The sequence below is a fragment of the Chamaea fasciata genome, unplaced genomic scaffold, assembly GCF_029207755.1.
Source record: "Chamaea fasciata isolate MVZ Bird 193981 ecotype frontalis unplaced genomic scaffold, bChaFas1.0.hap1 SCAF_8, whole genome shotgun sequence".
NCBI lineage: Eukaryota > Metazoa > Chordata > Aves > Passeriformes > Sylviidae > Chamaea > Chamaea fasciata.
The window spans coordinates 29,524,503-29,537,481 of NW_027094093.1; the positions used below are offsets into that span (position 1 = coordinate 29,524,503).

The window sequence follows — 12,979 nt, forward strand, 5'->3', positions numbered from 1 at the left end:
TGGAGGTGTCTCCACTGTAAGGTTTTCTGACAATTTTTCCATGCTCATTTTTCACGTGGAGCGAGCAGCTCAGAGCACAGAAGAAAGCTGGAAGTGGCACATCCCCAGCTACAGCTGAATCTTCTGAGGAGACACTTTCATGCAGTCGAGGCTTGCTGACAATTACAGCTACAGACTGTAGCCGCCAAGGACCTCTTAGGCTCTGTTGGGTTTTTTTCTCCTCCCTTCATAAGGCACATGCAGCTTTGATGAGCAGAGGTTTCTCACATCCTCAAGACACGTGGTACAGCCATAACCTCCCTGAAAACACATTACAGCTCAGTCAGCACTTAGGACCTTCCTTGAGGCCGTGTAGGAAACCAGTGACCAACCGAGCATCCGATCATCAGCAGTTACAGCTTCCAGATTCAGACTGAGCCGTTGATTTCAGCCTATTTGTAGGCCTGCATGTCGTGGGGAGCACATCATGCACATACCCGAGATCACCTTGTCCCAGGGTGCTGGTTGACTGTGGCCAGAGCTGCAGTTCCTGCTCCCATGTCCCTGCTCATCAACTGCAGTCCTGAATCCAATTTGTCCGTGCTGAGCACCCCTGATAAGAAGGCTCCAGCCCTCCCCTGCCACAGGAGCGTGAGCCAAGGCAGGCCATGGGAAGTGTTGCACAACCGGTATAATTTCACCGCATGCTGAATAAATACACTTTTGAGAACTCTTTTGAAGAGATGTTGCCTAATTAATCCTGCAGGGGGTATAATATGTATATTTTTGAAATCCAGTTTTAGCATCGTGCAATTAGCTTTCATGGCCTAGGGATTCTGATTTAAGACATTCTTTAGTTACTAATGGAAATCTGTTTTAATTAGAAATGCAAATGTATTTTAGATCCAAATGTGTCTGAGTGGTACAATGTAAAATGATGATTCACGGTGAATACCATTGAAGTGCCTCAAGTCTGGTATTCTTTGTACCTTCTGCAGTTTGAACTCTGAGGATCAACACAATGTTCAAACATCACTCTCAGCTGAAGCATGTGGGGGCTGAATAGATTTCACTAGGAAATGGAATAAATATTAATCAGCGGGGATTCTTTCTAGGACAGCAGAAGGAAAATCATAGCTTTAGGCAAGAAGGAGGCAAATGCTTTGAATGTTAGCGGTAACTCCAGCTCCATAGTAGCAGAACACAGCTCTTGCCAGGGCACAGGTGCTGAGCAGAGAGCAGCATCTTAGTTGACTTTGTCTTAGTATCAGATAAATTATCCAAGTTGGAGCATTCCAAGCTGCTCATGGCAGGGCAGTAGCTGCTCAGAGCTGTGTTGCTGTAAAATTTGATCTGGCAGTGTGTTTAAGACTACAGCAAGGCAAGCTCCAGACAAACACTGAAAAGCTGATGCTTGCTGAATATTCACTGTAGTCACTTGTCCTGGAGATACTAAACTATCAGGCAGGTGATGTCTGTGATCAGACATCTTAAAATGCAGTAACAGGTCACCTGTATTCAACAAAGCCTTTGTAGAATCAAAGAACCTCTGCTACTTGCTGTTGTGTTCAAGTAAGTGTTTCTTTTTCCTGATTCCTTTGAAAGATGGAGCCAAAAGAAAATAACCACTCGGCAATAGAGAAGATGGCTTTTTTAATGGAAGTTTATTAGACATGTTGCTTGGGAGAGCATTTTTACAGTTGTTTGCAATGAGACTGGGTGATGCAGAAGGGAATGAAGCAGTTTATGCAGGGCACCTCTCCACATCTCTGCAAAGCTGGATGCAGATTTTTTTTTCCATAAGGAGGCTGCTGGTAAGGAGCACTGATGTAGGCACCGTGTGGGTGGCTCTGTGTGGCCCTTCAGAAGTCACAATCAAACAGTTTCTTAGGACTAGCCTCACTGGGAAGGCTGGTGTCTGGGTCAAGGCACTGGTGCAGCTTCAGAGGGTTGAGACCTCAGCAGGGTGCTGCAGAGAGCGAGCTCTCCTGTTCCCATGTAGCAGATGCTCTCTGAGACTTCGAGTTCCTGTCCATCCTTCTTGCTGACGCAGATAGAGTGCAGTAGTGACTTTGTCACCTGAAATTTGATAAACTTGTTGACTGGCATCACGGGGAAGCTTCCTCACAGAGCTGCTCCCTGCCGAGCTGTCAAACGAAAAACCAAGACAGATCGCTTGAGCCTGTTATATGGGACAGCAAGTGGTGTTCTGGTTTTGCTACTTAAGCTGAATGAATTAAAGCTTTCCACAAGCCTGACTGATAGTCTTGAGTGTGCAGTTAAAAGTCTATGAGCTGCTTAGCCATTTCCCTGTGCTGTGTTCAAAGAGCAAAGTGTCACAAGCACCAGCAGTTCTTATCTGTGTGTTTTATTTCCAAACCGCTGTTTGCATTGACTTCATTCATTACTTCTCTTAATTCATCCCAATCAGTACCTTTGCTGTGAGCTTGTATTTTCTGCTGGCATTTCTGGAGGACAAGGGCGTGGAGGAAGCTGCTTTGAGCACCAGCCCTGGAGGCTGCAGTGTGTCTGTTGTCAAACACCCCAACCTCGTTGTTCTTGGTGGTTACGTGGTGTCCGCTCCTGCCCTGCGCCACTTGCGACTTATCCTTATTCCGTTCTTCTCTTTTCAGGGGCTGTCAGAGCCTGAATAATTTAAGAGTGAACAAATGAGAGACGTTCATGGAGGACTCTGTTCTTACCTAGGCACAAATTGACAAGCATGTAGATTGCCTTGGGTTTCCACTGCACCTACCACAACTTTACTAAGAGAAAAGTCCCCTTTCCTAGACATCTGTGTCACTCTTGCTTAGTAAAGTTATTCAAGATCAGCGCCTTTGGAATTGGTTGGTAAATGGACAAAGACTTTCTCTTTGCCCGGAGCTCCTCACAGCCTCCAAGTACCAAAGAGAACTCCACAGCACTAGAAAGCAAGAGGCAGCTGCTGAATGTTGGAAGCTACTGCATTTGGCAAAAGAAGCTGACGCTAAGATGCACACAGTTGTGTTTGTTTGTTCTGCTTGTTTTCTGTGCTTTCCGAGCCCTCTGTGTGCCTGGAAAGTTTAATGACCGATCCCTTCTTTCTCAACATGCAGTTTTTCTTCCTATCCCAAGAAGCTTTGGGTTCTGTTCTTGCTTTTTTTTTATTTTTCCAATTCCAAGTTTGTCACCGATACTCTTCTGTTGTTTCCGTGGAGAATTGTTTGGGTACATAGCCAGAGCTTCCTTTGAGATAGGGAGACCTAAATATGATACTCAAATATCATTGTCTTCCCTCCTCTCCCCCTATTTAGCAGAGTGGTCCACCTTGTCACAGAGGTTGCTGACTTCAAGTAAAAGGCAGAGCTGACTTTAGCAATGATGTCATTTAACTGAGAAATTACTTCAAAATTCTTACAGTAGCTCAGTTTGGAAGCTGCTGAAGGAAGCTGACCCTTGACACTTCACAAAAGAATAAGGCTTGTGTTTTACTAACAGCTGCTTGGAAACCATGTGTAATAAAGTTTGTTTTTGTGCCCAACATCCAGGATAAAAGATGGCATTTGCCGACTCTGGTACCCTTACGCTCCCAGAAGAGCAGAACTGCTTTGATCAAAGTTAAAAAGTCTGCTTCTATGTGGGTGTCTAAGCATTTCACAGTTCCTTATGCTAAAAGTAACAGTGTACTTGCAAAGGCCAGCAAATGCTGCTCTCGTTCAGCTTCAAACATGACATTTTCCTCCTTGTCATCCCATATAGCTTTTCATAAAGTTTCAGGGTTAAGACTTTTTTTATGGAACATGCAAAAATCTCCCATCAAAATATATCACGAGGGATTTTTGCTTTGTGTTTGGGGCTTTGTTATTTTTGCTGCTAGCGACACTTATTCTGGAAACTTCAGGGCTGGAGATTATTTTATTTTTGTCACAGAATGAGGACAGTGTAAATACAAAATGTAAAGTAGAACTGAGAGAAGTGCTTCAACAAGTTGTTTCACTACATTGAAATAAATGTTGATTTGTTCAAAAAAAAAAAAAAAAAGCATGCCCTTTCTGGATCTTGTTAGTCTTGACTTTTTATTTCCTTTCTTTGCTAAAGAAATGCGTGCCTCTTGACTTCAGAAATCTGCTCACCCAGCTGTGAGGCATTACAGGAAGGCTGCTCCGATGTGCATTCCCAGCAGATGTGTTGGACTTGCTGTCACTGTGCCCGGGGCTGGTCTGGGACCTGTGCTGGGCACAAACTCGAGGCAAGGGAATGGGTGAATGAAATCAAGCGCACACAGATACTGCGTCTGGCCTCCAACTCTGCTGTGTGGAGCAACTGCTTTATTTCTGAGCTTTTCCACACCTTTTCATTGAGTAAAACATCATTCTAAAAAGATGTTGCTTCAAGGTTCCCCTGAAGGTATGTTACTGCCTTGACTCCTGTATCACATTATTTTAGGAGAGGAACTGGCTAGGAGTATCTCACCAACAGGTTGGTGGATTCACTCTGAATATTTGTTCTCTTAATATTTCTATTGTGAATTCACAGCAGCTTATGTGGGGGCTCAGATGGGACTCTGAAGCAGGATGAATTAGGCTGGTACATGGAGACAAAAAGGCTCAAACCTCCAACCAGAGAAGTTGCAGATACCCGTAACAGTTGTAAGCTGTTCTGTGGAAACCCATTGTGCAGCAGGACTCTCAGAGGGAAGGACCTCAGGGCTCCTCCTCAAGCACTTGGTGCCACAACAACACTTTCCTGAGGGTCTCCTTGGAGGCACAAACCTGTTCTGCCTTCATGTGCAGCAGCTCCTGAGTTAAATGCTCATCTATAGGAAATGAGGACTATAGTCACCTGAGGACTCGTCTCGCTCTTTTCCCCTTGCCCTCCCTATGGTCACCTCTGATAAAAGCTGAGATCCACATGAGGCAGCAGGTACAATAGACGACTTCTGCGTTTGTTCCTCTCGCTAGGCACTCTTGGGCAGTACTGAAGTCATGTTTTATTTCAGCAGGCTCTCTCTCTCTGTGCCTTCCCCTTATGCTGTTTCTCTCCCTGGAGACCCAGCTCACTCATTCAGCATGCTCTCAGGATTTCAGTAACTTTTCTTGCAAGGTCTCTGGGGACCATGCGCCTCTCTGCTGTTTCTCCAGGCTTTTGGTTTTATCTCAGTCTTTGAAACTTTCCCAGAACTGCAGTGACTTGTCTCTGACCTCCAGGAACTGCAGCGCTTGAGCCCTGACACTCCGACTGGCACAACGAAGACCTGGAAACTACTTTGGGATGTCAGCTTTCCCAGCACATGTTGGATGGAAGCTGCATCTGAGCAACACCAGCTAAAAATAAAAGCTATTCAACTGAAGCTAATGGCAGGTTGCCACAAGTTATTGCTCATTAAAGTGAATTGACAGATGCTTAACTTCAGCTAGTCATTCCCTGCTGCGAGATCGGCCTGGTATGAAGTGTACTCAAATGTGGGAAGGGGAGTCACAATAACTAAATTTAGCTGAGGGTATAATTTCCTCGGACTCCCTCTGTAGTTAATGGAAAGAGAGAGGCTCCTGCGGGGTGTGTCCCACTCTGCGCCGCCCTTGGGCAGAGTGTGCACAGCTCCTTGACTGCCGAGAGCAGGAGATGAAGCTGCTGCCTGCCTCAAAAATGAGTGGCTCCAAGTGACAGTGTTTACTCGCCCCAGCTGGGTGAGTGCTTGTTTTCCTCACATCAGGTATCAACCTGGAAGTAATGATCAGAAAACTGAATATTGAAGCCAACAGATTGGTGACGGTTTCCCAAAGGCAAAACCCATATGCAGAATCCCTCTGGAGCATCCCCTGCTTTGCAGTGTGGTTAAAGGGAATTCTGCAGATCATTCTCTATCTCAGAGCAGCTTTTCTTTCATATTTCCAAGAAATGCTAGCTATTCAATAGCAAAACAGTGTGTTCTAAATGTTGTGTGATTAATTTAGATTCTAGTCCTTTTTTTCCCGTTGTTCTTTTTGGAAGTTAGTCATGTTTGCATGCTTGGCAGTGAAACGGAAAGTCAGATTTTGGGGTTTTACATTACAGTGATCAGAAAGTTTGTCCAATATGTCTGCTACTTCCTCTATTGGACTAGAAATTTTTGTGATAAAATATTTAACTCCATACCATTATTCTTGAGTTTGGACAGAACTCATTTCATCCATGTAAATGGATTTGTGAGAATCCTGCCAGATTGATTCGTACCTTTTGATGTTACTTCCAGCTTGAAGCTTCAAATGATACTCCCAAGACGCAAACAGAAAATTCAATTGAACCTTTTCAATTTTCTAATTTCCAGAAGATTATGAAGTTAGGGAGCGCATTTGAATCTCTGAACAAAATTTGCATTTAGATTTCAGTGGCATAGTTTGGACATGTCTTTACCCTCTGGTGTAAAATTCTCTCCTGCACAGTCCCATGTCATTTTTAGCTCGAGCTGGAGCACAGGGCAGGTCTGTAGTTGGACACGTGTGGAGCGGCTGAGCAGAGCTGGGAGTGGATGGGGAGCCGTGGAAGTCTCCAGGGCACATTTTGCAATTCCATTGCGAAAGTTTGATGTACTTCTAATCTAAAGGGCTTTTCAAGCCAGTTGTCCTCTGTCTTTGTCTGACATGGGCACTGAAAATTTCCTTTTGTCTTCACTTATATTCTTCACTAGAGCTGTTTTCAAAGGCTGTGTCTGAGGAGACAACTTATCTGTTGACATAAGAAGTAGTAAGATAAATTATTTACACTGTTAACACCTAGTGTTTTCGCTAGAGAAATAGCTGTAAAGTGACTTGGTATTATCCAAATGTTGCTGCCTCCCAAACTTTTGCAAATCCATGCCAGGTTTTACAGGCAGAATGGGCTCCAACACTAAAACCAGATCGTACTGTCATCTGCCTAAGCCACAAAGTTTTGTAACCCTGACTCGTGCCAATAAAAATGTTTCACTGAGCATGTTTTGGACATTTAATACAAAAGCACAGAAGAGACCAAAGGAGCAGTGTTCATACCTCATTCTGCCATCTTTGCTTCCATCAGGTAGAGTTTTAGTCCCTAATCCATTGAGCAGGTCCAAGGGGGCTCTCAAAGCAGCATTTCCCAAGGGAGAGTATAATGCTTCAAGAGGCTGAGAACTGTGAACTGGAACCTACAGCCTGGATGGTCATGGAGGTGCTCTTGGAAAGGGCAGGAGAAGGTGCATTTTGATGGTTTTGGTGGTTCTTGTTTGTTTAGTGTGAAATACTAACACAGAGGCTTTGTTTGTGCACAGGATGAGTCTAGATGATTCATGCTTTCCAAGATTTTTCTGAGGGTGGAAATTCCCGTTCTCTAGGAAATCTGCTCAAGAATAGACTGAGTTAGTCTTTTACCCATATTTGATTAAGTTCTGTCTTTGTCACAAGTGTTTTTTTACAAGAACCACTGAATGTGGAAAATGGGTTCTGTTTAGCACAGCAGAGCTGATTTATGTGCTCATCAGTCAGATTGTCATTATTGGCTTTCATTCACAAGCGGAATTTTCTCTGTAAAATAAAAATTGTTGATTTAAATGCTAGTAGGACTTCACAGTTCCCATTCTGGCTCATTTTCTTTGACTTCTGTGGAAAAAATCTTTTTCTCTCAGGCTGTTTTCTGGGATGTAAATGGATCCACAGATAAATCAGAAAAGGATTCACCTCTCTTAAGGCAAGACAGTGCCCTGCTCTAGTCTCCTGTTTTTATAGCTGTACTCTGTATTAACTTCTGGCTATGGACACATATTTCTTTCCTGTCCTTTTACATTATTATGTATCAAATAGAGTAGACTGATTTTTTCTTCTGAGTTGTTCTGAGAAGCCCTTTGCTTTCCCTGTTAGAGATCTGAGGTCCTACGAAGGAGTCTGGTGCTGCCTGAGCCTGATCACACAAACCTCCCCTCCCATGTGTGCTCTGGGGAACAGGGAGGTAAAAATAAAATGCCTTGTATTTATGTTTCAACAGGAACTCCTGTTGACTCTAATGAGAATATTACTGTGCCTCTTAAACCGGGTCTATGAGATTTTCCTTTTTCTTTTCACCCAAGGTTGCACAGAACTGGAACCTTCTATTTTTCAAGTGCAAAAGCTGTGCTTTTCCAGATGTCTGTTCATTTGACCAACAACAACAAACATTTCATGGCTGCAGCGGCGCAAAAGCTCTGAATGTTAAAGCCCTTTGGTCTGACTGAGTATCTCTCACAGTCCTCTTGCCAGAAGTTTCTTGGAGGTTTGCTTAGGAGTGTTTTGGAAACCATCATTTCTTCTGTCTGAATGAATGGTTTGGCCAGGAAATCAATCTAGCCACACGAGTCTGCTGACCTCCCTACACCCGTTTTGCTTCACCAAATACCTTTTTATAGATGTGCGTCCTGGGACACTGGTGGGAGGACAGCTGCTCATGGCGGACCTGTGGCAGTGTGGGGACAGCCGCTGCTCTGCTGGTGTTTGCGGGCGACAACGGCAGCTGCCTCAATTATCACGCAATGAGCTGCTGCGTCTTTCCCAAAAGCTCTCTGGCTTTTTTCTTAAACAAACTGTGTTTCCAGAGAGCTCTACTAATGCAGTTTGCAAAGCACATATGTGCTAGTGCTTTGCAAGAAAAGAGCACAGTAACGTGTCCTCCTCTTCCGCTCCATCCACCTGGTGTCTGGGTCTCGGGCCAGTATCAAGTGTCATGATTAATGTGTTTGTAGCCATATGTGCCACGGAAGCAGAGCTCACGTGGCTGAGGAGGTTGTCTGCAAGGTCTTCCCTGGTAGATTTTTTTTGTGTTTCATGTTTCTTTCTCTCGTTTTTGTGAGCTCTGCTCTTCCTTGAGCTCCAGTCCTGCCTCTGCAACCATGTCAATGTGACCTGCTTTATGTGCAAAGGAGATCATTCTCAGCAGGGCTGGCAAACTGCAAATGTGACTTGCTCACAAATGTATCAAAATTTGCAGTTCCTTTGAAAAAGAAAAGAACGGTTATGAATACTGTGTGTAGATTCTCAGTGTGGCTTTTGGATAAGGTGTGTTTGGTAGCAGTGGGAACTGGGATGGCGAGATGGAAGTGCTTTGTACCAGCATAGGGTGTGGGCAGAGATACGTTACCCAACGCACTCATCATGGCTGGGGAGAAGGGAAATTCATGCCAGCCTTTGCCTTCCACCTCTCTGCCTGTTCCCCAGCCAGCAGAGACTGCTTTGCCAGGCAAAATAAGGCCATGTTTCCAGTCTTGGGTTGCATGGGCCAGGCAAAGCGTGGGCTTTGTCCCAGATGCATTACCATGCTCAGCCAGGCCAGTTCAGCATTCAAGGAGAAAGAAGGGGACTTCATACCTGACAGGGTTCATGGCATGACCAACATATAGTAAGCCTTTGGTAAACAGCCTTTTTCATTACCAAAGACATGACCTTGAACAGGAAAATCCAGAGCCTTTTTCAGGTGGGATCACTGGATGGTGTTAACAGCCTCCCTCTGGAAACCTGGGAGTTGGCTTTTGTTATGGCTGGCGGCTCTGAAGCTCTGATGTTCGGTCTGCAGAGGGCTCCTGGCTCTGGGTGTCAAAATTGTTCCAAGCAGGCAGGGTGGGCTGTGGCCCTGCTTGGGACTGGGACTGTTCCTGCCCACGTGCTGCCTTCCTGGGAGTGACAGGATTACTGACCATCACTTCCCCAGGACAGCTGAGCAAAGAGTGCCATGGCAGGAGAGATGCTGTGTGTCTGTCCGTGCCCCAGCTGTGGCTGTGCTGCTGGGGAAAGGAGAGGGAGGCAGCAAGGCTGGGGCCTTTTACTCCTGGTAAAACCTGGGGTGCTTCCTGCTGGGAAAAGAGGTCCCTGCCCCTTCACAGGCATCAGGGTTTCTGGATTTGGTCCTGCCATGAGCCTGCTGGACTGAGATAGGATTGCCTTTGCAGTACCAAACCCTTGGGGGTTGTCTCAGGCTTCATTAGCCTCCTCCTAGCTCCCTTCCCTTACCAAAAGATAAGTTGGCAAAGTGCTGTGGACTGGAGGTGGGAGTTGCACTGTGTTACTTACAAGGTGTAGTAAAACCCTCTCTGTACGTCAGCTGAGATGTGGTTGAATCAGCTCATCCTTGATTCTCCTCACCCTCCCACTGAGCCCAGCAAAGGCAGTGAGTCCGTGATACAGCTGCTCCCCCCCACATCATCCCTGGGAGTGGCAGCCCCTCAGAGCAATCGCTCACAGCATTTCTCCTTCTGACTGCAGCCCAGCTCCCTTTGCTGCAGCAATTCTCAAAGTTAATCCTCCTGCAGCAGCAGTAGGAGCGCAGGCACCTGAGGGCACTCTTGGCAAAGCCCCTTGGCCAAGAACCCTCAAGCTTCCCCCATTGCCTGTGGGGCTTTCAGTGCTGCCAGGGGCACGAGGGCACTTGGAAAATCAAACCCACCGTGGTGAAACCCTGAATTTTGCTGACGCAAGGCACACTGATAAACTCGCAGAGCATCACGTGGAGCCTGCGAGGGAGAGCTATCCAAAGACTATTGAGTGGAAGATAAGCTGGCCCCTGACAAACATTATCTTGCACTAGTTGATTTAGCACTACTTCGTGTACATGAAATAACATCAGCAGGAGCTGGCTAAACCCAGGCCTTTTGGAGATAAGACTGCTACTTTGCCCTTATGGAGGAATGCCAGAAAATCCCCAGCAGCTCCACCTGGGATCAGCTCTACCTGGAACCCGTCCTCCTCCCAGTTCCTCTTGCACTCACTCCTGTTGTCAAAAAACAGATGATTGAGATTTTCTTTTTGTCTGGGAAATGAATTTTGACTTTCTCTAGCTTGTTAAAATTATGTCTGTATGTTCTAAAATTTAACCTTCGACCTCAGGTATGTAATAACTTAATGGTTCAATTTCTGACTGATGCTGTGTATGGCTATAAAATATTCTGACTCTCATGGTCTGCACTGTGCAAGCTGGCAGACAAGGCAGGATGCAATCTCTGCTCTGTCCACAGACAGCTGCAAACAGCAGCTCTGCCCAGAGGGGATATGATCTCTTCATGCAGGTAGCAGGAGCTGGTTTCTAAAACAGTAGAGGTAATGATTCTCTACAAGAGTAGTTCTCCCTCAGGTATCTATTGCTGAACTGAGTATCTGGATGCCCCAGTCTATTTTCATGTGTTATACTTAGGTTTTTGATTTCTGCTGGGACAGATAAAAGATTCAGGAATAACAGTGTAAAAATGTATAATCACATCAGTTGGCTCTTTTCTGATGTACAGCCTGAGCTGTTTCTTATAGGAGTGTGACGGTGTCTGAATTTTGTGAGAAAAATCTTAATCTTAAACTGTGTGGGATTAAACATCTCAGTCCCTGATAGGGAGGGAAGGGAGGGAGTTGCCTTGCCATGGTTTCAGAAAGTTGAAAGCAGGGCACTTGTTCCTGAAGGGCAATTGGGAAATCTTTGAACAACTTGTTTGTTTTGGTTTTAAAGCCTTACTGACATTGGCACATCTTTGGTCTGTTGCATTTGGGGGGAGTAGGAAGGTTGCAGCCCTTTCCAAGGTGCCAGTCTGAACATGTGTATCGTTAACTGAGGTTGCATGCATTTCAGCAGAACCTCCTCCTTCCATGTAATGAAACTGTTTTTTAATTTTAAACTTTATTGAGAGTTTACTTTGGTTTGAACAGTTTGTCATCTTTTGTAATTGTTCATTCCAGTTTCTTAGTTCTAGGGAACACGTGAACTCTTCTGACAGATTGCTTTCAGAGGCAAAGGAGATAATTTTAAGGTGCTTCAAAGTTAATAAGTAGTCTAACTAAATTATGTCATTGGGGTCTCGAAACAGCTGAGAAACAATTATGGAACCTGACAATGTGTTGGTGGCTGTCAGGTCTCCTGCAGTAATCTACTTTTTCTGCTTATTTTCTTCCTGGCAATTCACAATGAAATTGTGGGAAGAAACTGAGAAATTCAGCACTTAGCATGAAAATCAGGCTTCCATAAAAAAACCTGAATAAAAACCTGCATAGAAAAAACTTGGCTGTCTGTGATCTCTCATAAGGACGGATTGTCTGGTAGGAAATGAGAGAAGTATGTGAGATTGTGGGAAATGCCCATTGCAGGGCATATTCCTCTCTCTGGTGTGCAATAAAGTTTGCATAAAGTCCATAGGTCACAAACCCTTTCCCCAAGGCAGGCTGTGTTCTCATGCTCAGTGCTGCGGGCTCCTGACGTGCGTCAGGAGCAGAGGCGTCCTGGAATGAGGTCTCACCTGCGCCGTTTTCTTGCAGACGCATATTCAGTCTCTTCCAATGACAACGGGGGCAAGTCTGACTCGGTGGCCAACTTACAACCCCAGCCATCCCTCAACTCCATCCAGAGCTCGCCGGGCCCCAAGCGCTCCACCAACACCCTGAAGAAATGGTTGACCAGTCCCGTGCGCCGCCTCAACAGCGGGAAGACCGAGAGCCACATCAAGAAACAGAAGAAGGTGCGGGATGGCAGGAAGAGCTTTGACCTGGGCTCACCAAAGACTGGAGATGAGACCACTCCTCAAGGAGACAGCGCAGATGAGGTGTGTCTGGGTGGTTTTAGTGTTAGCTACGGGAAATACCGTGTGTCTCGGAGAGTCTCCTCCATGGACTGTGAGTCATGCTTGAGTAAATGCAGTTTCCCTTAGGGTCCAGAGGGAACAGTGGATCATACAGTAAACTGCATTGTTGCCAACGGTTTTGTCGTCCAAAGAGCAAAGGGATATATAAGGAACCGTGTTTCACCGTTTGCATATATTATTGTCCTTTCACTAGGTTTTTAAATAGCCTATTGGAAAGCTGCCAGGGACAGAAATTAAGTTATTCTTGAGCAGGTGTTATCACTTTTTGCTGAGGTTCATATCACCTTTGTGCTACCATGGCAGTGTAATTCCCTAATGAAAGAAAGTACTCAGAGAAATAGCCATGGTTTTTTTATGTCTGCCATGTAGTTGTACCTGCAGTTTTTCTGAGGGCATGTTCTCCCCCAGAATGGCACTTTCCTGATAAAGTGAATGAGGAATTAAAAGCCA

At 45.3% G+C, this 12,979-nt stretch overlaps 1 protein-coding gene across 5 annotated transcripts in view; it reads left to right on the forward strand.

Annotated features, from left to right (window-relative positions):
• Positions 1-12,979, forward strand: part of KALRN (kalirin RhoGEF kinase) — a 473,232-nt gene that overhangs the window by 403,958 nt on the left and 56,295 nt on the right. For 4 of the 5 annotated variants that reach the window (XM_066190284.1, XM_066190280.1, XM_066190281.1 and 1 more), the window contains exon 36: positions 12,207-12,490. In XM_066190284.1, the coding sequence (XP_066046381.1) occupies positions 12,207-12,490 (284 nt within the window). Of the gene's footprint in view, positions 1-2,612; positions 3,947-12,206; positions 12,491-12,979 lie in introns of those variants that run through there. The other variant, XM_066190283.1, reaches the window with a different exon arrangement.